At 43.7% G+C, this 26,993-nt stretch overlaps 1 protein-coding gene across 3 annotated transcripts in view; it reads left to right on the forward strand.

Moving 5' to 3' along the window:
• CTNNA2 (catenin alpha 2) overlaps positions 1-26,993 on the forward strand; it is a 562,131-nt gene that overhangs the window by 163,328 nt on the left and 371,810 nt on the right. For all 3 annotated transcript variants that reach the window (XM_079990774.1, XM_079990775.1, XM_079990773.1), the window contains exon 7: positions 189-392. In XM_079990774.1, the coding sequence (XP_079846900.1) occupies positions 189-392 (204 nt within the window). The remainder of the gene's footprint in view (positions 1-188; positions 393-26,993) is intronic.

Here is a 26,993-nt window from a genome sequence, read left to right on the forward strand (position 1 = left end):
CTAATCACTTGTTTTCCTTTGAAGGTTACAATGTTATGCTTTAAGCATTTGCAATGCTTTCCTTCACCAGATATATGTTGAACTTTAGTTTTGAAATTTGAAACAATTATATACATCCTTTCAGGACCAGCTGTTTTGGCATGAGTTCCTCAATTAATTGCTGATGGTTTTTTTTCTCTTTTTTTCAGAACAAGATCATTTTAGACCCCATGACGTTCAGTGAAGCCCGATTTCGACCATCTCTTGAAGAGAGGTTGGAGAGCATTATCAGCGGTGCAGCGCTCATGGCAGACTCCTCCTGTACTCGTGATGACCGCCGGGAGAGAATTGTAGCTGAGTGCAATGCTGTACGACAAGCCCTCCAGGACTTGCTTAGTGAATACATGAATAATGTAAGTGACATTCTGCTTTTTGATTTCTTGTTCCTCTCTGATTGTTAAATGGTTCCATAGACATGGTTAAAGGTGTATATGCTGTGCTAGATCCTAAGAGTCCTGACCACTCGCAACCAAGGCAGTCAGTTTAAGTAACGGAAAGAATTCCGCATTTTGAAGTCTTGCGAGACCATCCTTCGAGGAATTATGTAAGGGCACACAAGGTTCATCTATGGTGGTTCGACCCTAAATAATGCTTGCATTACTGCAATATTAGAGGTTACCTCCAACACACTTCCGCTGCGCTACTCTGCATGTGTGGTGGCACTTCGGTAAAACCACTTCTTATTGTTTGTAGTAGAGTTTTCCCCAGAGGCAGAGGACAAAAACAGGAATCATACTCAAATTCACAGTCAAGAGCTTCTTTGTGGCTTGAATGGTTGCACAAGCATTTCTGTTAATATTATATACAAACTATTTACATTCCTTCTTTATCTCTCTAGTCTGGTATAATCTCAGTCCAGTAATTAACAATCTTGACACAGCAAAACTCACAGTATCAGCAGCACACATTGTCTTACTTCCAACCTTGTCAGTGTTTGTGCTGGTTTGTGTGTGTGTGTGTGTGTGTGTGTGCTTTCCTCGTGTGGAAATTGCAGCCTGCAACTTCCTCCCTTTATTTGCACCTCCAGCTGACACCAATCAAGCCCAGGGTCCCACTCCTACACACTAAAGAAAATTCTGGAACCTCTTTAAAGCTTCCAGGAACTTTTATCTGTTTCTTAAATAATGTTTTCCTAACATGCAAATCATAGGGACGCGGGTGGCGGTGTGGGTTAAACCACAGAGCCTAGGACTTGCCGATCAGAAGGTCGGCAGTTCAAATCCCCGCAACAGGGTGAGCTCCCGTAGCTCGGTCCCAGCTCCTGCCCACCTAGCAGTTCGAAAGCACGTTGAAGTGCAAGTAGATAAATAGGTACCGCTCCGGCGGGAAGGTAAACGGTGTTTCCGTGTGCTGCTCTGGTTCGCCAGAAGTGGCTTAGTCATGCTGGCCACATGTACGCCAGCTCCCTCGGCCAATAAAGTGAGATGAGAGCCGCAACCCCAGAGTCGGTCACAACTGGACCTAATGGTCAGGGGCCCCTTTTACCTTTACCTTTTAACATGCAAATCATGTATAAAGCTCTGAGAACTTCAGAATAAGAGTTGGTTAAGAGCTTAAGAAGGATTTTCTTTTCTTTTTCTTTTTCTTTTAAATAGCCTATGTTTTGGCCTGTTATTAAATATCTTCTGTGGCTGAAAAGAAGACAATGCATTAGGTAATTATTCAGCAAACAAATTGAATTGATTATATACAAATTGCCTATGGGCCTATGCATACTTACTCAAAATGGGGGGGGGGGGAGCCTGCACTGATCTCTGTTAATTGTTTTACTTATCCACATTAACAGATGACTGAAATTACCATCTCAAAGCACCTGCTTAGGTATGATGTATTATCTTTTAGACAGCCCCTAAGGAACACCTTTAGTCACAGCAGGCCAAAACATGTTCAGCTGTTTCTAAAGAATAAAACCCACATTTCATAAGCATCTTAAGTTATCTCCTTTGTTTTGGATGCTCACTGTCTTTTTGCATTTTTAAAAATAAGTTTAAGAAACAAATTTACCATAGCAATACATTTGTTTTCTAACATTTTATCATCTCGAGAAAGGGGACTGGGTATATTCTCCTGACAACACACAATTCTGACAAAATATCTGCAAATGCTTTTGAACTTGCACTTTTTATATTTCTAAAAAGCTCAAATTCTGCCACAAAATGGGTAAATTCTGCTAGATATGTACTCAGCAGGAAAATGTGCAAGTCAGGTGGAGCCTTAAACAGTTACCTTATGTTTCTTACACACACACACACACACACCAGTTCCATTTATTAGTTAGAAGCATAATTTCCTCCATTATTAACTGTTATGACAAATGTGGGAATGTGTGTGGGAGGAAGTGAAACTGTAAAGGAAGGATAGCTGTTTGCTAATAGTCTCATTGGAGCTATTAAATGAGTGTGACTTGCGTGAGTTCCCTGGAGGTGCTGAGTAATCTCTATCATTATGGCAAGTGCACTCAGTGAAATATTTGAAATCTATTAAATACAGTGATTTGAATTTCCAGGCATATGAACCACAATCTTTCCTAGCAAAATATACAATACTTTATATTATTCAGAGAATGTTGCACTTTTCAATATTGGGGTAGTCTTTCCGTTAAATGGTACATCACAGCAAGATATTTCTGGATTTGAACCATTAATGGCTGTTTGGCAAATGGTTTGCTCTACTATTTCCGTTTCTGAAATGTACAACATAAAAAACCACCACCAGTCACTTAGCATTTGGTATGTTGCAGAATAACTTCTTTGTTGTCAAGAGTTGTATAACAGAGCATTTTATACTTTAAGTAAATCATGGATAATACTATAGAATATCTTTTCAGAAGGCTGCATAGGCATCTATCAATGTTCCAAAGCCATTTTTTCTTGATAATTTCATGTACCGGTATTGTGCCATTGCATGTCCTAAACTAGGGTGTCGGTGTGGGTGAGAACCTATGCTTTTCAGTTGTGGACTGTGCTTTTCAGTTGTGGACTGTGCTTATCAAAATGAATTGTTTAGTCCAGCAGTAATAAAGCGCACCGCAAATTGAGCATTATCTATTCTTCACCCTACCTCCTTTGAGATATAAAGGTTCAAGAAATATTGAGTTATTTATTGTATCCCTCTTAAGAAAATCCATAAATGTGCAGCATAAAAACAAAATCCCCATTGCTTTATTTTATGTGTAGCAAAGGCAACTTTGTTTTAATGCATCAGATCACTTTTACTATTCAGTCAAATGGCACTGACTTCAAAGAATCTCTCCTTCCCAGATAGAAATGGCTTGCTGTATTTTATCAGGTGACAGTTAAGATGTTTGAGTACAATTGACAATAAAAGGTGGATGCAGGTTTATCACGAGGTGAGAGCTATAAAGTGAGAGAGTTAAAGAACAGGTGATTATGATGATGTGAAATATACTGCTTTGGCATTGCTGAATATAAAGTCTTGTCTTATGGAATTACTTTTTGGTGGAAGCTCTAAAAGGTCTTTCCCTTAGATGGTTCATGGCTGATGGATGGTTGTCTTCCCTTACTAGCAGTGCCTGGTTGTTGTTTAATGTGAAAACTTCTTTGTGATAGCAGAAGACATTTACCCCTTCTTATGAAATTTGCTTTTATTTTCTGAAGCTGCGCTTGGAGAAATTCTTAAAGCTGATTTTCCCCCTGTATATATCTACTTGTGCATGTTCTATAGCCATATTAAAACTGTGCCTTAAAGATGTAAAGTGATTTGGAGGGGGGCTGTGGGTTTTGCCCCACAGTTGTGATATTATCCACACTGAGTTGAACTAGCAACGATGAGCCACAGAGCAACTGGCCCTTTGGTCTGTCATGAGAAGTTGTAGTTCGCACAGCTGGACCTTTTATTTGTGAAGACCAGTAAACCATGTCCAATAATTAGAAATGCTCTGTAATATGTTGTTTCATGAGGCACAGATATTTAACAAGGCTGGTGTGCTTGACTGTCAATATAATCATGTCAATCTTTTTAATCAATATTTTGGATTGCTTTTTAAAAACCACTTAGAGGTCTTTTGTTCAGGTAAGCGGCATATACATTTTATTAAATAAACAAATAAATGTTATAGTCAAGAACCTTTCGGTTCAGTTTTGCTACAAAGAATGTAGAACAGACAACCATAGTGGTTGAATTAATATTTCTGCTCACCAGTGAAAACAGAATATTCTATGGGATAAACAAAAAATGTGACCCAGTCAGCACTTGTGCTTGTGCTATATTTGTAGACTGAACATTTATACAAACAGTGGGGCCAATCCTCCACCACTTTGCCATCACAGATACATTGTGATTCTTTGAATCACATAGGTTTCTAAAATGTGCCCAACACTGAAGGAGAATGAAAATATATATCAGGCATAGGCAAACTCAGCCTTCCAGATGTTTTGGGACTACAACTCCCATCATCCCTAGCTAACAGGACCAGTGGTCAGGGATGATGTGAGTTGTAGTTCCAAAACATCTGGAGGGCCAAGTTTGCCTATGCCTGATATATATCTTTCAGATTATATTCCAAGAATTAAAAGATAGTGTTTGTACCTGTCTTTTTAAACCAAGGAGCCATTTTTAGGATTGCTAGTAGTGTAAAATCCTGCTATGCAGAAACACCTGTTATCTTCAACTCAGTGTCTAAATTAGCAACTGCTATCCTGTCATTCCCAGTACCTCCTGCTGGAAACTTTCTGAGATGATTCATGAGCGCTCTTCTCAGTTATACTGTCAGCTGACCAAACCTGCTAATCTGCCCAGTGAATTGCCAGAGAGAAAGAAGTTCTTAGCAGAACTCCCAGAGCAGTGGAATGGAGAGTCAGACCCCTAAACGATGTCGAAATGGGGCTAAACAGATTTGGGATTATTTAAAGTCAGTTGGTTCAATCCAATCACATAGCACATCAATGGTTATTTATTTTCTTGGTTTAAACGAGTGGTTGGTTCAAGCATTAGCCTCAAGGAATCCTTGGGATAGGGTGACATCATTCTCAATGTGTTTTAAAAAGTGAACAAGATAGCTGGCAGCTGTTGTAAGCAGTTAGCATAATTACAAGCTGTACTTAGTGCAGTGAAAGGCTGTGGAGAATGATAACCAAACCAGAAAGACTGAAATTGAAAACCCAAAGAGATCCCTATACAGTGGAAAAAAACAGCAGAAATGTCCCATACGGATTTTCTATGATAGGAAGCATCAGGGCAGGAGAGAAAGTTGGATTCAGACAAGGAAGAGTCCACTTCAACAAGATGGTCTATCCATCTGATTCTGTTTGAAAGATCTTATATTTCTAAAATAAAGAAATCATAAAGCATTGGGTGGTTTTGCTCCATGAAGTACAATAAATAGTTTTCATGGACCCCAAAATAAAAGTATGTCAAGTAGGCTTGACGGTAAATGAAAGATGAAATATTTTATTGAACACTTAGAGGCAGCTGTTCTAGAAAGCAGAACGAAACTATAATGAAAAAGGTCGCAGGGAAATGAAAATCTATGAACTCACAAGATACTACCCAAGCCCATATTTAACATCTCTGGCTGAGCCTCATGCTTGAAAGGAAAGGAGAATAATTTTTGTACTCCTTCAAATGGTGACTTGGAACTGTACAAGGTTAATCTGGGAGATAGTGAGCAGTAAATTACATTCATGAGACAGCAAAATATCCATAGCCGTCTCCAACTCACTCATCAGTGATTGGTGCTAGCTGAGTCATTAGGATTGCCTAATTTAGTTATGGTAGCCTAGAAAGGGCTATGTATCAATTGATCACAGTTTTGTATTTCTGACTTTTCAGGGAATACTGAGAAAATGCAGGCTATTAAATGTAGATGCTAGCAATCTGAACATTATTAACTCAGCTAGTTTTGATAAGTCCAAGGAAGTTTTGTCCCTGAGTTTGGATCAGAGATGTGAATTGCAAGCATCATTTTCTTAACACAGTAGACTTTATTGCTTGGAAGAAAAGGATTTGGTGATAAAATCTCATCTTCATCTCAAATGTCAAAGCAACTGAATCCTTAAAAGAAGTGTGTCAAACTAAATTTTGTTTGAAGAGGTAATTGAAATTCTGAAATGGATTGTTTCAAAGCCATTGATCACACTTTCTAGTTTGTCCTCCCTGTTTATTGAGGGCATTCATATCCTGGCTGCAGAAAGAATTAACCTTGCCTCCTGATTGCTTGTGATCAAACTCATTTATATTTATTCAGCAAAAAATGTCTACTGCTTAATTGTAAATAAGACCCGTAAGTGATTAGCAAAGATTATAAAAAGTATAAAATACACAATAAACTACATCAATAAAAATCAGAGTTAAAAACAAGTTTTGTAAAAAAAAAATCAAAATATTAGAAACTTCAAATACATATTGAAAGACAACTTTGCCTGAACAGAAATTTGTTAGCACTAAAAGAATGCATTAAAAAAACAACCTGCTTAATGTGAATGAGTAGGATGTTCTGGAGTATAGGAGTCACCATATTAAAAAATTGATTCCTTGTGGGTGCGGAACAAATGTTATAAAAAGTGAAAGTTGTAAAAGTGCCAGTTTCACAGACTGAAGTGGTCAAGTGGGCATATATAGGGCAAACCATCTTAAACTAGTCCCAAGCCTTTAAGGGCAATATATATATACTATGTATACTAATAGTAACACCTTGAGCTTGGCCCAGTAACAAATCAGGGGCCAATACACATCAGAGTTGTTACATGCAGACAGGGTCTCAGTCCTATCAGCAATCACAGTGCAATATTCAGCACTAACTGCAGTTTCTGGACCAGGCACAAGGAGATCCATACATAGAGTGCATGGCAGTCATTCAGTCTTGAAGTTATGACTGCACTACTGTGGTCAAGCTGCCCCTGTCCAGGAATGGAAACAGCTGCCATTGTTCAGCCCAGACACTGAGGTCCAGCTCCGAGGGCCTTCTGGCAGTTCCCTCCCTGCAAGAAGTGAGGTTACAGGGAACCAGGCAGAGGGCCTTCTCAGTAGTGGCACCCACACTGTGGAACGGCCTGTGTGAAAGAAATAAACAACTATCTGACTTTTAGAAGACATCTGAAGGCAGCCCTGTTCAGGGAAGTTTTTAATGTTTGATGTTTTATAGTGTTTTTAATATTCTGTTTGGAGCCTCCTAGAGTGGCTGGGGAAACCCAGCTAGATGGGCAGGGTATGTATGTATGTATGTATGTATGTATGTATGTATAAATAAATAAATACGTCATACCAGCTGGAGCTTCTAGAAGGCACTTCTAGCCACTGAAGCTACCTAGGCAGTCAGTGATAAAACTGGATCCAGAAGCAGCTCCAAACTAGATACCTGCTCCTTCAAGGGAGAAGTAAAACCACATGCAGGGCAGGCAACTGGCCAGCTTCTTGGACACAGGAACTGCAGTGCCTCCATCTTGCCAGAATTCAAATTCAGCATATTCTCCCTTATCCATCCCAGCACTGTGCCCAGGCCCCACACAGCCTCTCGTGATTTAGATGTTACAGAGAAATAGTGCTGAGTGTCATCTTTTGTAAACTGCTTTGAGGTTTCTCAATCAAGCAGTGTATAATTTTTATGAGATAAATAAAACAAATCCGTTTACTAAAAGCACCTTACCTCAAACCTCCTAATGACTATTTGTCTGTTACTGAGGATGAGAAACTACTATTGTTAGGGTTGCCATTGGTCCGGAATTTCCCGGACATACTGAAGATTCGGTCCTTGGGAACTGTGTCTGGGCAGAAATCCCTGAGATTTCAGGGAAAATGGCAACCCATATCGGAAGTGGTGATTTTGGCAATTTCTCGGGGGGAAATAGCTCTAAAACCTCATTTTTTTTTCCAATTTTTCAAAGAAAAGCTTACCTTCTGAAATATGGCAACCCTAGCTATTGTGGATAGTACACACACACACACACACACACACACACACACACTACAAAAGTAGTTTTTCAAACACAAACTACAAAAGTAGTTCAAGACTTGTTTTGCTTCACTTTTCCTTGGTAATCAGATCTTGGCCTTACAAGCCATTGCTCTGACTGCTCAAACTCGTACAGGCGGAAGCCTCCAAGCAATCTCTGGATTCCATTATTTAATGGGAATTGCTTGCACTCTGACTATCCTGCTCTTGGCATGTCTTCATTTTTCAGGTCCAGAATACTAGGTTGCAGTCGTCCAATAAGCACAAGTCAAAACAGAGTAGCAGTGTGGAACCCCTAGGATTGCCAATAAGGCATCTAAACAATTTGTTGCAATTTTTTGCTTCAATGGTCTCATTCCCTCTAGCATGCTGTTGAAATGCTCAACTAGATCTTCCATTCACAGAGGATAGACTGATGCTTTCTCTAAGTTAATATTTGAACAGGCAGCATATTTCTTTCAACAGAGAGACATTCTGTGTTTTGGTCATGGTGCAGCAGCAGCAGCAGCAGCAACAACAACAACAACAACAGCCGTTCTTCCTAAAGGTCCCCATCTTGGGCTTCAGTTCTCAGCTTTTTGAGAACTGTGTATTTCCAGGACTGGAACTTTTCAAATCTCAGAATAATACACTTAAGCTAGACCAAGGTCCCAGCCTTCTTTAGCTGACCATAACTTCAGCAGCAGATAATTTACTGACCAATCACAATATTGTGTGGGGAAGGAGATTATTGAAGGATAAAAGTTTGATACATCATTGATCTTAGATTTAGGCAGTAACTGGACTAGATTAAAATAATAATAATGTAGGTAACAACATAAGATTCTTTGACTACTAGTTTATCCTGAGTTACAATTTGTTCATGCATAATCTTACCCTGCTTCGTTGCCATTGTTTCTTCCGTATGTACATTTCAGCCCAGTACAAATACTGTGGGAAAGCCAATCAGCTTTTGTCCTTCCAAATCCCTCTCTACAGGCCAGTCAGTGAAACAGATTTATAAGCTGAAAACCATTGGCCATCACAAGACTGCGAGCGATTGATACATTTTTAAGTAGATTATCCTCAGCACAGGGGCGGAGGAAGGGGTGTGTGGTGGGTGTCGGCCACCCCGGGTGTCACCACTAAGGAGGGTGACTAAATGTTGGGCGGCACTCACTGTGGGGTCTGCAGTGCACCTGAGCCATGCCTCTCTCCTGGCTTGGGCACGTGCAGGGTCCACACTGCCCAAACAATCTGCCCGCTGCCTCCCCCCAGCTGTAGGGCAGCTGAATGGGAGGAAGGCAAGCTGAATGGGAGGAGGCAAGCAGACTCCGGAGGCCCCACAGTGTGCCACGCCCCTATGGGTGGCTCGCCTCACCCTTGCCCCACCCCTGGGCACACTGCCCCAGGCACCCGAGCGGCTTCCTCTGCTGCTGCCTCAGCAGATTGTACCTTTTTGTGCGTGGTTAAAAATTCTTTAAACAGCAGTTTATAGGTATCTCCCCTCTAACCATACTGTGGGCATATTTTGGAATCTCATAGTAATACATGCTTTTCTCATTGCACCAACGGACAATGCCAAAAAGTAACCTGGAGGACCACAACCAGTTTTAACAAAATGGTAAAACGATTACAGCCACACAGTGTAAGGATGACATTGTTTCACAGCTCTTTCACTAGTTACTATAAGGATGTTGGGAATTTGCCCATACTTAATCATACAAGGATTTCATATTTATTGGCTCAGCTATTACAAATTCACCCTGGATAAATTTTTTTTTTTTTTTTTTGGGAAGGGGCTTGTATGTGGCTCAGGCTGTGATTTCTACAAGAAATTGTTCCCTCTCCAGGGGCAGGCAGTCTACTTTTAGTAATATAAGTCAGGTATAATTGGCATGTTTTCCCCCCCAGTGAATTCAAAGGAAAACCTTGCAAATGCAGTAGAGACCACTTGCTTGAACTTCCTATAGTGGCTTATCCTAAGTCAAGTTTTCTTTTAAACAAAACCTAAGGGTAAATTTAACTTTATAATAATTTATTAGAAATGACGTTCTTACTGTATTTTAAAAAATGAGTTTTTATGGTCTGTCTTTGTGAGCAGTCTTGAACTTGTATAAAGCTGAAATAGAAATATTACACTCTATAGAGTTGTTTTTGTTTTTAAGTGTCAGGCATAAAGTACCAATGCAAAGGAAATGCAGTTTTTCTGAGCTGCTGAGATAATCTCTGCATCCTGATGAAAAACAGATACTTAATATTGCAAAGTGTGTCTGTGTGTGCTCATGTAGAGACCCCTGAGAGTGCTTGTGCAAACTACATTATTGTCAGAGCTTGGGAAAGTGTGCTTTGAGTGTGCATCATATTGCAATAAAACAGCTGAAGCCAATACATAAAATGGCTATAGTACGCATCTTCTTATTGCAAATGCAGAACAGTAAGATAATTTGTGGCTTCCAGTTTCTGATACCTCCACTAGGTGCCACTGCAACCTGTACAGTATATAATATAATGCAGTTAGAATTCAGTGCCCTCTATTCTCTGCAGGTAGCAAACACTGTGTAACATCCTGAACGTCTCATATGGCTTTCTGTTTTACTCTTGAGACCTTCTCTTTCCTTTTTGGGGCCAGATTAACAACATTTGGATAGTGTACTCAATATTTAAATAATACTCTAGTTTGCCCCGTTTGGTCATGTGAAATGAATATAGTTGATTTTTAGTACCACTCAGGATCTTACATTTTAGCTCTTGGGTACTTTAGATTATGGCTTGTCTGTCATACTGTGAAAGCGACTTACCCTCCATGTTCTGCATCCTGCTGGATGGGTCCTATTATGAATTACTAACTAGTTAAAGAACAGGATGCATAATGGAAGCATATATGCAGAGTTTTCATAATGTGGTGAGAAACAGACGATGGGATCCTCTATTTAAGGTCTGGTACTAGTGTTATCCCTAAATTATCTGGATAGGTGACAGTGAGATACAAAGTTGGCTAAATAATTAATCAACATTAACAACATCAGAACTGACTATGACTAATTAGGGAGGAGACATTGGTGTCACTGTAGTTTGCTCCATGAAAATGTAAATGCCATGTTACAGATTATTGGGGGTTGGGGGTGGGAATGAAAATAAGACAAGGTCTTAGGGCATCTTCCATATAAGGAAACATCTACAGTGTTTGAGGCTTTTTAGTTCAGGAAAAAAGACACTGGACATGATAGAGGTAAAAAAAAAAAAAAGGTTGAAAAAAAATCCAAGTGATATCTTCAGCAAAATGTAACAGTATATCCCCTTGCCCCTTCGAATACTGCTGTTCATCGTACCAGATGGTTATGCCCTCCAGGATACTCTGGGGTGAAATCAGGTAAATTCACTCCACATTCTATAGCTCCTAAGAGACCCTGAACATACTGTGGTGCGAGATTCTTGAGGTTCTAGGAAATAAGGCACAGGGAAAACTGTTGTGTCTTTAGGATATATGGTTTCTTTGCACATACAGTGGTACCTTGGGTTACATACGCTTCAGGTTACATATGCTTCAGGTTACAGACTCCGCTAACCCAGAAGAGGGTGGAGAGGGTAACCACAAAACCTTTTGATCTTGTGCACATAGATCTGTTGGGTCCCATGAAGGAACCAAGTTTGGGAGGGGCCAGGTTTCTGCTGACGCTGCAGGATGATTTTTCGCAGAACACCTGGACACATGGTCTCAAATCCAAGGAAGATGCAGCACAGCTGATTAGATGTTGGATTGAGGAGGTGGAACTAAGGTTCTCCACGAAGGTGCAGGAAATTGCTAGTGACAGAGGCGCACAGTTTACTGGGTCTGCTTTGTTGGGATTCAGAACTTACTGGGTTAATTTTGTTCTGAGTTGTGCCTCCTATTCTGACGTTTGGAAGGAGGGAGGAGCTCTACTTGTTGTTCTCTCTTTGTCTCTGAGAGAGACGGACGCCATGAATGCTAGCAGTCCAGGAGAATCTGAGAAATGCTGAGCTGTAAATATTTTGCTGCAATAAAGAACTGATGAATTTGGACATACAGGTGCTTGGTGTGTTTGTCTGGATCTGAAGCAGCCTGCAACAGTTTTGTTCCGCTGTGTTTTTACTCTGCAAGGCGAAACCGGAGAGAAGAAGGTTTGCGCAGCTTGGCTGGGAAGCGTGCCGGACCGCATTATACTGGGGCTAATTGGGGCCATAAAGTAATTAGCCAGCCAGTGCCAATTAAGATCTTATCACAGATCGTCACAGGTTATGGGGGACCTAATTAACGCTAATAAAACTGTTGCTGAGAGTCTGCCGGTGAGCTTTGAAGTCTGCTTTGAAGTCCGCTTGCTCAGCTGGGAAGACGCTAGACGAAGCGGAGGTCTGCGTTCTGTGTTTTGCCTGATGCTGAGAGGCAGAGAGCTGAGAAAGCAGCTGAAGAATCGGGTGCCGGAGAGCTGACTGGTGTTACGTGAGTACAGCTGGGGCCCCGGGAAAGAGGAGAGAATGGCAGACAGCCAGGTCCTTGAGGACGTTCCGCTTGAAAAGCTCACTTTAAGAAGTTGGGCAACCTGGTCCAGAAGAGTAAGGGGTTGGTTTCTGGTTACTGGGCTTTGGGATGTAAGCCAGAAAGAGCCACTTCCCCTGACAGACATTACAGGCTTTGAGGCTGCGTTGCCTGAAGATAGCCAGCAGAGAATGCAAAGAGAGCTTGCTATGCTGAAAGCATGTGTACATGCATCACTCTTGCCCAGTTTGGAGGGCGTAAAGTCAGCAAGGGCTGCCTGGGAGGTGCTGAGAAGTTTGTGTGAAACTTCAGCAGGAGGCCAGAGCCCTGGAGAAGTCATGAAGAGCCTGGAAATGGCTGTAGCCCCAGTCCCTGAGGTGCAAGTCGGGGGGGCTGAGAGTTCCAAAGGCAAGTTTCAAAAGTTTTCCACTGTGAGTGCTGAAGTGAAACGCAGTTTCAGCGAGGGCAGGGCTGGCACAGAGTGCTCTTCCGGAAGAAGGGGGGCCAGGCCAGCTGAAAGGAGCCCTGGGCAGTATTTTTCCACTGGGGATTGTCGTCGTCAGCCAAAGTCTGGAAGGCTGCGGAGAGCTAGACGCTTCAAGGTCGGCCACCTGGACAAAGTGAAGATAAGGCCTAAAGAGTCGCGTGGGAACGCAGAGGCCAGGCCGGTCTCCAAGGCAACGGAGGAGGCTACTTCTGCGGAAGCTGCCAAGGTCCTGAGCAAGGGGGAGTTGGTTGCCAAGACAACCAGAGAGAACTGCTGCAAAAGCCCAAAGAGAGGGGGCAGCGGGACGTTTGTTGCCAGTATGGCTTTGTTTGAGGACAGCTCTGAGAGACACACTGATTTTCGCTTTCTAATCGACTCAGGAGCTAACTGCAACCTGATCCCAGAGACCCCTGCAGTCGAGATGTGGAATTGCAAGGCAATTCCGGCTGGGAAAACTGTTCAGTTTGCAAGTGGGGAAAAGAAAAATGTGAATAACATTGCAAATGTCCTTTTTTCTGTTTTGCAGGAGCAGATGGAAGTTTGCATTGTGCCAGGAGTGCAACACTGTATTTTATCTGTGCCTTATTTGTTGAAAAAGGGGTTTAAGGTTTGCTTTGAACACGATGTTTGTACAATCTCCAAAGGAGGGAAGCAACTGGTCAGAGTTGCAAAGGGGCAGAATGATCTCTTCATTCTTAAAACGTCTCTGGAGGGTGAGGGGAAGGTTGAGAAAGCACAAGCCCTGCGTGCTACAGTTCCCACTCATGTTTCATGTTCTTGTGCGTGGCATAAGAAGACAGCTCATGCTTGTCTTGAAGAACTACAGGTGCTACCTGAGGTTTCCAAAGGCTGTAGAATTGCGGAATGTGCAAGAGTCCTAGATTGTCAGGCTTGCAGACAGGCAAAGGTAAGAGGGTGCAGTTACCCCAGGGTGGAGAGGGTAACCACAAAACCTTTTGATCTTGTGCACATAGATCTGTTGGGTCCCATGAAGGAACCAAGTTTGGGAGGGGCCAGGTTTCTGCTGACGCTGCAGGATGATTTTTCGCAGAACACCTGGACACATGGTCTCAAATCCAAGGAAGATGCAGCACAGCTGATTAGATGTTGGATTGAGGAGGTGGAACTAAGGTTCTCCACGAAGGTGCAGGAAATTGCTAGTGACAGAGGCGCACAGTTTACTGGGTCTGCTTTGCAGAAGTTCTTTCACAAGAAAGGGATAAGTCACACAGTGACTTCTCCTCAACAGAGGGGGGTGGCAGAGCTAAGAAGTGAGGCTCTGGTTAAAGCTGCACAGGTGATGCTGTCAGATTCTGGGTTATCTCCAAGGTTTTGGATGGAGGCAGTTAAATATGTGAGCTTCACCTGGAATCGGTCCTACAATTCAGTGGTAGGAGACACACCGTTTTTCATGCTTCACGGGAGGAAACCACAGGTTCACTTCCTCCGTGCGTTCGGATCAACGGCCTCACTGCCGGTGCCTGAAGCTTTGCGAGGGCCAGGTGAACCCAAGTTCCAGAAAATGATCTTCTGTGGGTATGAGCCAACGGCTCGTGCATGGAGGTTTGCGTACCCGTCAGGTGATCAGAGTAAGCTGCTGATCAGTAAACACGCTGAGTTCTGTAAGCAGGAGGAAAGGTCAAAGACCCCTGCCAGACGCGATATTCTTTCAGAATGTCTTTCTGATTCAGAGCAGGAAGGTTCTGATGAGGAGGAAGGAGAGCCAGGGGCTGAGTCTGCTGATGACGATCAGCTCACTGACCAAAGTCAGGAGCAGGATGGGGCATCTCCGCAAGTTGTAAAAAGAGAGCCCAAGAGTGAGCCTAGTTCTCCTGTGAGGGTAATTCCAAGGGTTCGAAGACGCGTTAAGTCAGAGGGGGAATCCCAGGATGCAGAGGACACACCTGCTGACCACAGTGAGTCAGAGGAAGTGCCTGAGTTTGTGCCCAGGCGGTCCAGTCGCACAACGAAGGGGATTCCACCTGAAAGGTATCAGGCCACAGGTGCGTGGGTAAGTTTCGCACAGTGCGAATCTGGGAGTTGTGAGGATGTTCCACAGATGCCTGACAGGAACGCCAGGAGAGGGCGCAAGGCATTGGGGAAGGGATTGATCTCACAGAGGTCTGCAAAGGTACATCCACAGGTCTTGTCAGAATACTCGGCAAGAGGGGGTGTTGGGATTCAGAACTTACTGGGTTAATTTTGTTCTGAGTTGTGCCTCCTATTCTGACGTTTGGAAGGAGGGAGGAGCTCTACTTGTTGTTCTCTCTTTGTCTCTGAGAGAGACGGACGCCATGAATGCTAGCAGTCCAGGAGAATCTGAGAAATGCTGAGCTGTAAATATTTTGCTGCAATAAAGAACTGATGAATTTGGACATACAGGTGCTTGGTGTGTTTGTCTGGATCTGAAGCAGCCTGCAACAGTTTTGTTCCGCTGTGTTTTTACTCTGCAAGGCGAAACCGGAGAGAAGAAGGTTTGCGCAGCTTGGCTGGGAAGCGTGCCGGACCGCATTATACTGGGGCTAATTGGGGCCATAAAGTAATTAGCCAGCCAGTGCCAATTAAGATCTTATCACAGATCGTCACAATAGTACCTCGGGTTAAGAACTTTGCTTCAGTATGAGAACAGAAATCGTGCTCCGACGGTGCAGCAGCAGCAGGAGACCCCATTAGCTAAAGTGGTGCTTCAGGTTAAGAACAGTTTCAGGTTAAGAACGGACCTCCGGAACGAATTAAGTACTTAACCCGAGGTACCACTGTATATATAACCTGAGCCTACAATGGAGGGGTTCACAGCATCAAATCCATAGCCACAGCCTTGGGTTCAAGCAGAGATCCTGCCTGGCTCTCTCTCTTTGCTTGCTGCGTTGCTTGTGGCTCACATCCCTGCCCAAAACTCACAGCTCTCAACTCTGGCTTGCCATGTCCCACAGAGCCTCTTTCTTGGTTCTCCTTATGGTTCTCCAGGAGGCTAGCCTGGCTATTCCAAGAATTAGAAGCCTTGATTAGATTTTAACACTTGCTGGATCCAGGGATTAAAAGGGTCTCTGCATACAGTCTACTTCAACACCCTTCCCCACAAACTCATAACAACATGTAGTCCTTGTTGGGTTGTCTCCTTTCCCTTTGTGCATTTACAACACCTTTGTTTCTTAGTTTCCTCCTTGTTGGTTCCAATCATGGTGTGAGCACTAAGTTGCTTGATTTAGCTGTTACAGGGTGGGGGCCAGTCTGTAACAAAATATTGCAGGGCGTATCCTTGGCATCTTACAGAAGTATTCCTATTGATGGCTCCAGTCAGCATGGAGGAGAAGTCTTATGCTGCAGTTCAGGCCTCTTTTTGGGGTGTGAGGCAGAATTTAAACAGCACTAGGGAGCTGCTAGTTGAAACTCAAGTATACATATTGTGGTTGAAGGCACACAGTTCTGCAAAATGGAAAGTCCATCCCCTAATCTAAAGCTTCTACTCTAGCTACTTACTTTCAGCTATCAGCAGCTTGAGCACGCCCTTTCCTCTCATTCTCTACCTTCCATTTTCTTCTCCTCTTTCAACTCACAAACAAACATTCTGTCTCTCAAACTACTCTTGGACATTGACTTTATTAGTAAGACTCACACAGACTTCTGGTCCCCTTGCACATTTCCACTGGAAAGAACTTCCCTTAGAATTCTTCCTAAATGTCTTGCCTTCTCTTTTGACTCTGCTCTTGGGAGAGCTTACTCCATGCTACTTTTCAGACTTCAATTCAGCAAAGTTCTTGAACATTAACTTAAAATTCAGTAGATGCTTGGCTTCTTTGCTGGTTTGGGGTCACTGTAAATCATCCTTGGCTTTCTGCTTTTGACTGCAGGCACTGCTTTAGAAGAGACCTGTAAAAGCAGAGTAAAATAAGATAGATGTGTCCCTGTTGATAATTTTTGGCTGTATAATTTCTGTAAGAAGATGTTAGTTATCACACACACAATTATATTATCAACTTTGCAAAGTGAGCCTTTTTATGTTATAGTGTTAGGCTGAAGAAATTAAGGGATCAGTTATACTGAATGACTGAGCAGATTTACCCCTCCCCCCATGACTTAACCAGGGAAAGGAGGATCAATAAATGATTGTACTCTAGAGCTGTGCAGGGTTTGAGAATATGCCTCAGGAATTTGCTTTAACCCCTCTATTTTCTGGGTATAACAGGATCTAGGAGGGACCCTATTAAGCTGAAACCTATTTCTTGAGGAAATCCTCCTGGCTTAATCACATAACCCGCAAATTTCCTGGAAAAATTGGGACATCTCATTTTCCCTTGTGAGAGCATGGCAGCCATGATCTCGCACAATTTCACATCAACATTTTACCCTGAAAAGTGCTTTTTGGGGGCCATGATCTCATGTGGCAGCTCAAAATGCATGTTTTTGGGGTGCTGTAAGAGCACGGCCCTGAAGAAAGTGCATATTTTGGGCTCCATGATCTCGTGCAGGAGCACTGATGGGAAGATGAGCATCCCAGTTTTGGGACTCAACTTGTTGGGAGGTATGCAATCATCAACTCTGGGCCCCACAATGTGCAAAGGCTTCCACAACCTTCTCTTCTTGCTCAAAGACTTGGCTAAAATGTGCCAAGATCTAGCAGCCTTACACAACATGTTGCTTGCTTTTCTTCATTCTAAAGTCCAGCTACATTTTCCATTTCTGGGTTGTCAGGTTCCCAAGGAAGTGCCTTGTACCCAAGCTTACCCTGAGATATCCTCCGATGGAAGGGAGTTGACAGTCCTGTGCTTTGCAGAAATATTTATTTCCCAATGGAAACTCAAGGCAGCTTGTTCCCTGTATGTTGTTTCTTTCCCTGGTGATGTCTGTGAATGAGCCTGAGGCATGTAAAGGCCAAACTAGAGCTTTAATAAATATCCTGACTCTCTGTCTCTCTTTCTCTCTGTGTTTTTAGAGTGGAAAGTCTGTGTGAAGGAACTTTGGGGATGAGGGGCAGTTTATACATTTCAAGTATTTGACAAAGTCAGCCCTGATATTTCAGTTAGCAAACTGGCTAAGCACAGGCTAGGTGTTAATACCATCTGGTGGGGAATTGTACTCAGAGGGGTGGACAGAATTCCTATGAAATTTGTGGATGCTGCAATTGTGAGAGGGATAAGCTAACATCCAAAGATAGGAATCAACTCAAAACAATTTTGATAGAATGGGAAACTGGGCAAGAATGAACAAAGCATGATATTAGGGTACATGAAGGAGACCCTAGTTTCTAATCACAAGAAACCATAGTGTCACTATTTTCTTCACTAATCTGCTGTTACCTGTAGCACTGTGTCTGGCTCTGACTGCCACACTTTAGGAAGGATATGGACTAAATGGAACATGTTCAGAAGAGGGCAACAAAGATGGTAAGAGAACTGTTAAACAAGCACCACGAGGAAAGGTTGAAGGAACTGAATACATTTAGTCTAGGGAAGAGAAGACCCTGCTGCCCCAGAGGGCAGGGCAAGAACAAATGGGCTTAAGCGACAGGAGGGTAGATTTAGGTTGAGCATTGAGAGAAACGTCTTAACAAGACATTGTTGTTCCCAACAATGGAAGCAGATACTTAGAGGGCTTCAAGCTGTAGCTGGGTTGATTTCCTGTGTCAAGCAAGGGATTGCACTAAATGGCCTACAAGGCGTCCTCCAACTCTATGGTTGCTTTGAGAGCACGGGCAGTAAAGGACTTGTCCTCTATCTCTTTGTTGCTTTTGACATGCAAAAGCTTAATATTCCTGAATTTTAGTTACAGATAGGTAGCCGTGTTGGTCTGCCATAGTCAAAACAAAATAAAAAAATTCCTTCCAGTAGCACCTTAAACACCTTAAAGACCAACTAAGTTAGTTCTTGGTATGAGCTTTCGTGTGCATGCACGAAGTGTGTATCTGAAGTGTGTATCTGAAGTGTGTGTGTATTTGAAGTGTGTATCTGAAGAAGTGTACATGCACACGAAAGCTCATACCAAGAACTAACTTAGTTGGTCTTTAAGGTGCTACTGGAAGGAATTTTTTTATTTTATTCCTGAATTTCATTGCTTTGCGAATCTAGGCGCAGCAGGATTGTTAAGCTGCAGAGATTCTGGACAGGTCTGCACATTATAACAGCTGCAGTGAAACACCTTTTTCCCAAAACAGATGTTGACATTTGGAGATCATACAAGCATGCCTGTGCACAAATATATGGCAAGGGAGCCCATTGTGTTTGCATAGGTTGGTGTTGCCAATGCATTGCAACGATGAAGGGTTCCTTCCACCTCCCACCCCCCATCAGTCTTCAGTATGGAATATAAACATTCCCTTATATACATACATTTTTGAATGTATAAGTTTTCTATCTTTTGGGTGGTCTTGAGTGTGTGATCCCCTCCCCATCTGCAATTGATGCCTTGCTTTTGTGAACCTATCACCTTTCTTACATGAATGTAAAGATGAAGTCATATATGTATGTTTGATAAACATATGTCTTTGCTGTAATCAGTATTATAATTGTGAGTTGTTCGGTTTTTTGCAGTGGTTGTAATGTGAGAGCTTTACAACCCCTATAGCAGATTGTAAAAACACTATATAAAGTGCTTTCTTGGCCAGCCAGAAGATGGCATACTTGCACACTACAATACTTTTCTGCATAATTGAAAGATCTGTATTCTGCTGTGGTACAGCTATAATAAAAATGAAATTTAATAATAATAAACAAAATGCAGAGCTTATTTTTATGAGGTACAGGATCTTTAACAAGGCACTGTATTCCGACGGTTTCTCCAGCATATAATAACGATGTAAATGGTCCTACAAAAGGTCAGAAGGAAGCCCCACTTCTGGTATTTTAACATAAAAGTATTAAAAGATTTGGGGACTTACTGGTGGTTGAGGCAGGGCATCTGTTGGCAGCAATCTGCTTCTTTCGGAAGGTGATGGGTATATATGAGCAGGAGTTGAGGTAAAATGCTCATCACTGTGTACTGTAAATCTTACAGGGACAAAGCTTCCTGTTGCCTTTGTTTAGAGTATAAAAACAGAATCACTTTGTGAATGAACTCCAGTTCTATATTACTTGCTCCCAGTTAACGCCTATCGTCATCACATTCTGAATCCCAGTATATTAAATCCCACAGCTGAATATCCTAAAATTAGGGGTGCAGAGAGGATTGCATTTCATTTACTTTGAATGTGCTTTTACCATGTAGGTAAAAAAAGCAGACATCACAGGAGAGACACCTAGTTAGCTGACAATATAGTCACAACATGACTGCAGTGTGAGATGTGGTTCGTTCTAATAGTTCCATGTAATCAGTAAATTATAAAATAAGCCGGCAAGCCAGTCATTAAGTGCTGACTTGAATATGGTGGTGTGCTTGGGCGTTTCATTTTTTTGTCCACAGAGTTTATTGACTAGCAATGCTTGTAAGCTAGTTTGTATTATTGCTGGGAAAAACGTCTCCCCCTATGAAACAGAACAGAAAAAGAAGATAAGAATAGCTGTCCTTAAGTATGTTACACCAATAGGTCTTGAGATGAAATCAGTCCCAGATAAGTTTTACCCAGATGTTACTGTATATTTTCTCACTTGAAAAAGCTAGCGCCTCGCACATTCATCCTGTAGCCTTTTCTAAACTTTCTAACCTGAGGCCGTTAATCAACGTCAGCATCATCCACAGAGACAGAGATCAAGGAACCAAGCCATGTACTATTAACAGTACATAACGTCATACGTATTATCTCATTCGCTGGCACATTAGGTAATAAAGTGTTTCTGCTTGAGCTTTCATTACAATCAAGCAGTTTATAAAAGTTGTGAAATAAATACAAATATGCATTTCTCCTACTTTCATGCTATATTTGGTTCCTCCCTAAGATTACTTACCAGGGACAATGGGTGTCCCTTGCTGGAGATACATGACTACATTGTGAGATGGCCTCACAAGGGAGTCATCATAGTAGCCAATCTATTCAAAATCCAAGCACAGCTGAGATGTAGAGAGCTAAGGACTTTATCTTTTAATAGCATTAATTTTATTACAGTGGTACCTCGGGTTGCATACACTTCAAGTTACATATGCTTCAGGTTACAGACTCCACTAACTCAGAAATAGTACCTCGGCTTAAGAACTTTGCTTCAGGATGAGAACAGAAATCGTGCTCCGGCGGCGCGGCAGCAGCAGGAGGCCCCATTAGCTAAAGTGGTGCTTTAGGTTAAGAACAGTTTCAGGTTAAGAACGGGCCTCCGGAACGAATTAAGTACTTAACCTGAGATATAATAATAATAATAATAATAATAATAATAATAATAATAATAATTTATTATTTATACCCCGCCCATCTGGCTGAGTTTCCCCAGCCACTCTGGGCGGCTCCCAATCAGTGTTAAAAACAATACAGCATTACATATTAAAAACTTCCCTGAACAGGGCTGCCTTAAGATGTCTTCTGAATGTCAGGTAATTCTTTATCTCTTTGACATCTGATGGGAGGGCGTTCCACAGGTCGGGCGCCACTACCGAGAAGGCCCTCTGCCTGGTTCCCTGTAGCCTCACTTCTCGCAATGAGGGAACCGCCAGAAGGCCCTCGGCGCTGGATCTCAGTGTCCGGGCTGAACGATGGGGGTGGAGATGCTCCTTCAGGTATACAGGACCGAGGCCGTTTAGGGCTTTAAAGGTCAGCACCAACACTTTGAATCGTGCTCGGAAACGTACTGGGAGCCAGTGCAGATCTCTCAGAACCGGTGTTATGTGGTCCCGGCGGCCACTCCCAGTCACCAGTCTAGCTGCCGCATTCTGGATTAATTGCAGTTTCCGGGTCACCTTCAAAGGTAGCCCCACGTAGAGCGCGTTGCAGTAGTCCAAGCGTGAGATAACCAGAGCATGCACCACTCTGGCGAGACAGTCCGCGGGAAGGTAGGGTCTTAGCCTGCGTACCAGGTGGAGCTGGTAGACAGCTGCCCTGGACACAGAGTTAACCTGCGCCTCCATGGACAGCTGTGAGTCCAAAATGACTCCCAGGCTGCGCACCTGGTCCTTCAGGGGCACAGTTACCCCATTCAGGACCAGGGAATCCTCCACACCTGCCCGCCTCCTGTCCCCCAAAAACAGTACTTCTGTCTTGTCAGGATTCAACCTCAATCTGTTAGCCGCCATCCAACCTCCAACCGCCTCCAGGCACTCACACAGGACCTTCACCGCCTTCACTGGTTCTGATTTAAAGGAGAGGTAGAGCTGGGTGTCATCTGCATACTGATGAACACCCAGTCCAAACCCCCTGATGATCTCTCCCAGCGGCTTCATATAGATGTTAAAAAGCATGGGGGAGAGGACGGAACCCTGAGGTACCCCACAAGTGAGGGCCCAAGGGTCTGAACACTCATCCCCCACCACCACTTTCTGAACACGGCCCAGGAGGAAGGAGCGGAACCACTGTATAACAGTGCCCCCAGCTCCCAGCCCCTCTAGACGGTCCAGAAGGATGTTATGGTCGATGGTGTCAAAGGCCGCTGAGAGATCCAGCAGAACTAGGAAACAGCTCTCACCTTTGTCCCTAGCCCGCCGGAGATCATCAACCAGCGCGACCAAGGCAGTTTCAGTCCCATGGTGAGGCCTGAATCCCGATTGGAAGGGATCCAAATGGTCCGTTTCCTCCAGGCGTGCTTGGAGTTGTTCAGCAACCACCCGCTCAATCACCTTGCCCAAGAATGGAAGATTTGAGACTGGGCGATAGTTAGCCAAATTGGCCGGGTCTAAAGATGTTTTTTTAAGAAGCGGTTTAATGACCGCCTCTTTCAGCGGGTCTGGGAAGGCTCCCTCACAGAGGGAAGCATTCACCACCCCGCAAAGCCCATCGCCCAGCCCTTCCCGGCTCGCTTTTATCAGCCAGGATGGGCAAGGATCAAGAAGACAGGTGGTCGGTTTCACTCGTCCAAGCAGCCTGTCCACATCCTCGGAGGTAACAGATTGGAATTGATCCCATATAACAGGACCAGACAGAACTCTAGCACTCTCCCGCCCTGGCCCTGCTCCCACTGTGGAGTCTACTTCCTTCTGAATCTGAGCGATTTTATCTGCAAAAAACTTTGCAAAAGCATTGCAGGAGATCTTGGGGTCCCTACCAGGCCCCGGTGGTACAGGTGGTTCCGATAAACTGCGAACCACCTGAAAAAGTCTCCTGCTGCTGTTTTCTGCAGATGCAATGGAGGCGGCGAAGAAGGCCCTCTTCGCCGTCGCCATTGCCACTTGGTAGGCTCGACGTTGAGCTCTAACCCGTGTCCGGTCTGATTCAGAATGAGTTTTCCGCCACCGGCGCTCTAGCCGTCTCAACGATTGTTTCATCACCCTCAGCTCCGGGGAGAACCACGGGGCTGTCCGGGCTCCATGCAATCGGAGAGGGCGCTTCGGAGCCAGACAGTCAATAGCCCTGGTTAACTCCGCATTCCAGCGTGCCACCAGGGAATCAGCTGAAAGGCCATCAACTTGGGATAAAGCATCCCCTACCACTCTCTGGAAGCCAACTGGATCCATTAAGTGGCGGGGGCGGACCATCCGAATCGGTCCCACCTCCCTGCGGAGGGGAAGGGTTGCGGAGAAGTCCAGTTGCACCAGGAAGTGATCTGACCATGGCACTTCTTTTGTTTCGCTTTTAGTTAATGTCAGATCACCAACATCCGTAGAGGTAAACACCAAGTCTAAGGCATGTCCGTGGCTATGAGTTGGGCCAGACTTATTCAGGGACAGCCCCATGGAGGCCATGCTTTCCACGAAGTCCCGAGCTGCCCCTTGTAAGGTCGTGTCGGCATGGATGTTAAAATCCCCCAGGACAACCAAGCTAGGTGTCTCCAGGAGCATATCCGCCACGACCTGAAGCAGCTCGGGCAGGGAATCCTTGGTGCAGCGGGGAGGTCGGTACACCAGTAGGAATCCTGTACTGCCCCTATTGCCCAACTTCCAGAACATGCACTCAGAAAACTGGGTCTTCCCAATAGGACGCCTGGTGCAGACTAATGACTTCCTAAAAATCACTGCAACCCCCCCTCCCCGCCCACATGACCTGGGTTGCTGTGCGTAAGAGAAACCTGGTGGGCAAGCAGCGGCAAGGACAGGCCCATCTGCCTCATCCAACCAGGTCTCTGTTACACATGCCAGGTCAAATCCTCCATCCACAATCAGGTCGTGGATGGCAGTGGTTTTATTCATCATTGACCTGGCATTGCACAGCAACACTTTCAGGTCATGTGGGTTTCCCTTGCTGATTACTGTATCCTTCCGGTCAGGACCAGACCTGGAGGCAGGGATAGTTCTCAAACAACGACTAAACCTGCCTCCTCGGTAATGACATGGTCTGGTCTTAGCATAACTCCTCCTCCTGCCCGTGATCACTGAGATCGGGTGTCCCAATACATCTCCCCCTGTGGAACCTGCCCCACCCAATCTATTGGCTGAGGCCCACTCCCAGGCAGCCATGACCCTCCCCCTTAAAAGGCAAAATACAAACTATATAATAATTTAACAGAATAATAATAATAATAAAACAAAACAGAACAAAACAAAACAAAGCAAAACAAGGAACAATAGTGCTGACTCAGTGCTTATCCCACCCCAAGCAAAAATAAAATAATGAAATAATATAATATTATAAAAAACAACAACCACCATTTAAAGTGCTGCAAATTAAAAGCGATTAAAACATTTAAAACCATTTTGTCCATTGCTGCCGGAAGCCTCTCTCAGGCCTCTTATGCTGTGGGTGCGAGTGCAGGCCCCGCCCCCTAGGCCGGATGGAGTTGGCAGGAGAGGGAGCGGTCTTCCCAACACTCACGCAAGCAGCAGCAGCAGCAGCAGCCGTGTCCCGGAAGCCTCTCTCAGGCCTCTTATGCTGTGGGTGCGAGTGCAGGCCCCGCCCCCTAGGCCGGATGGAGTTGGCAGGAGAGGGAGCGGTCCTCCCAACACTCACGCAAGCAGCAGCAGCAGCAGTCGTGTCCCGTGTTATTATTTTGGTACAATGATCAGGCAAATTATTCTGCAATGTGAAAACAAAGAGCCTCAGCTATATATTTCTTGGTCTTTTAAAATGGACACTGATTGGATTTTTTAAACACAATCCAGAATACCTTAGTGTACAGTGTGGAGTAATGCAGTTACTGCAAGGCTGTCAGATACATTGTCAAATAGTATTCTGAATCCAGGGATCAGATAAATTAGGTTTTAATTGGGTTTTAAGACTAAGCGGAATAAGTAGATAAGGTGGAATTAGACAGAGAGACATTAATGCAATGAAACCCCTGGTTACTTTTAGTCTATTGTATTAAAGACCATGCCATATATCATTGATAGGAGATGTCATGCTAGGGCTGAGAGAGATTGGCATTGATAGGTAGAAACAAACAGTGGTTCTAATGTAATCATGTTACCTTGAACACTGGAAATCCCAGGAAATGGGCAAGCCCATGTTGGTTACTCTATATTATTTCAAAACCAAAACCAAATTAAGTTTCACAATGCCGGTAGGGGACCATTTGAGCAGAGAATTAAGGTTTTCTTTTCTTTCTTGAAAGAAGGCAAAATAAATTACTGCTTACTCTGAGAGGATAGTAACATTAGCCTATTTATCTCACTTATTAACAAGCTTATGATGTTTTTTTAACAGTGCCAAATATAATTTTCATTGCAGACATGACCTTTTTCCTAATAACCTCATTTTGTCTTTCATTTAGTTTTTACGTAGACATGTTCAAATGACTGAAATTTAAATAAGGCTGTAAAACTGAAAGCACTGAATTAACTCCATATTCCATTAGTCAAGTTAAAATATCTATCTGTTAAGAATTGCAACTAAGCAGTGCTTTACATGCAGAAGGGGTTGGTGCTGGCCAGCATTTGTATCTGTAAATCATCTCTTTAAATGGATTATTTGGCAAAATGTCTGTCTGGGTAGTAAACATTTGTTGTTTTCCACTTGGAAAAAAAGAAAGGGGGGGGGAATATATATTCGGAAGAATCCAGTTAGCAAATGAGTGTTCATAGAGCGGCACATGTACAGAAAGGTGCTGCATAGGATGCCTCTCTGCAACCTCCACACTCACATCACGGTACTAGAGCTGGCTGTATGTTTGGTGATCCATACTTAATAAGGGTTGTATGTACCCTTGTCTACCAGATGGTCTGTGTCCTCAACTTTGATAGTACCCATCAGCTGTTGTGAAAGGGCTGAATCTACGTCCTTCACCCAACTGGTGATCAGTGCACCTGACTTGACTGCACCAAGTCAAGTGATATGCAGTATAATAAGGATGCAGGCTGCTGCTTTAAATTTTGCCCATGTCTTGATATCATTAGTATCTGATGTGCTGGGAAAGCTGATGGGGCCAGGAACATAGGAAGCTGTGTTATGCTGAATCAGACCACTGGACCCTCTAGCTTGGTATCATCTACACCAGCTGGTAGCAACTCTTTCTTTAGTTGAGATTCCTGCATTGTAGGGGGTGGGACTAGATGACTCTTGGGGTCCCTTCCAACTCTACAATTCTATGATTCTCTCAGAAATGGGGCATTCCCAGTCCTAACTGGAGGTGCTAGGGATTCAGCCTGCGACTTTCTGCATGCCAAGCAAATGCTCTGCCACTGAGCTGTAGCCATCCACTGTTCATCTTGCCATTTTCATGGCTTAAACAAGCAGCGACTTCCATGTTCATTCATGCTGTGCTCAAAAGGAAGGGAACTTCCTGTTCCCTTAAGACAGTGGTTCTCAAAGGGTGTGGCAGGAGAGAATGGCAAGTGTGGTGGAAAGATTTAAGGATGATCAAAGAAACATTTGAACATTCCAGCATAGCATAGCACCATTGTTTTATACTTTCTGGATGTCCCATGATCATCTTATGAAGTAGTTGTGTTAAAGGTAAAGGGACCCCTGACCATTAGGTCCAGTCGTGGCCGACTCTGGGGTTGCGGCGCTCATCTTGCTTTACTGGCCAAGGGAGCCGGTGTACAGCTTCCGGGTCATGTGGCTAACATGGCTAAGCCGCTTCTGGTGAACCAGAGCAGCGCACGGAAACACCGTTTACCTTCCCGCTGGAGCGGTACCTATT

Source organism: Podarcis cretensis (genome assembly GCF_951804945.1).
Source record: "Podarcis cretensis genome assembly, chromosome: 9".
In the NCBI taxonomy this organism is placed as follows: domain Eukaryota; kingdom Metazoa; phylum Chordata; class Lepidosauria; order Squamata; family Lacertidae; genus Podarcis; species Podarcis cretensis.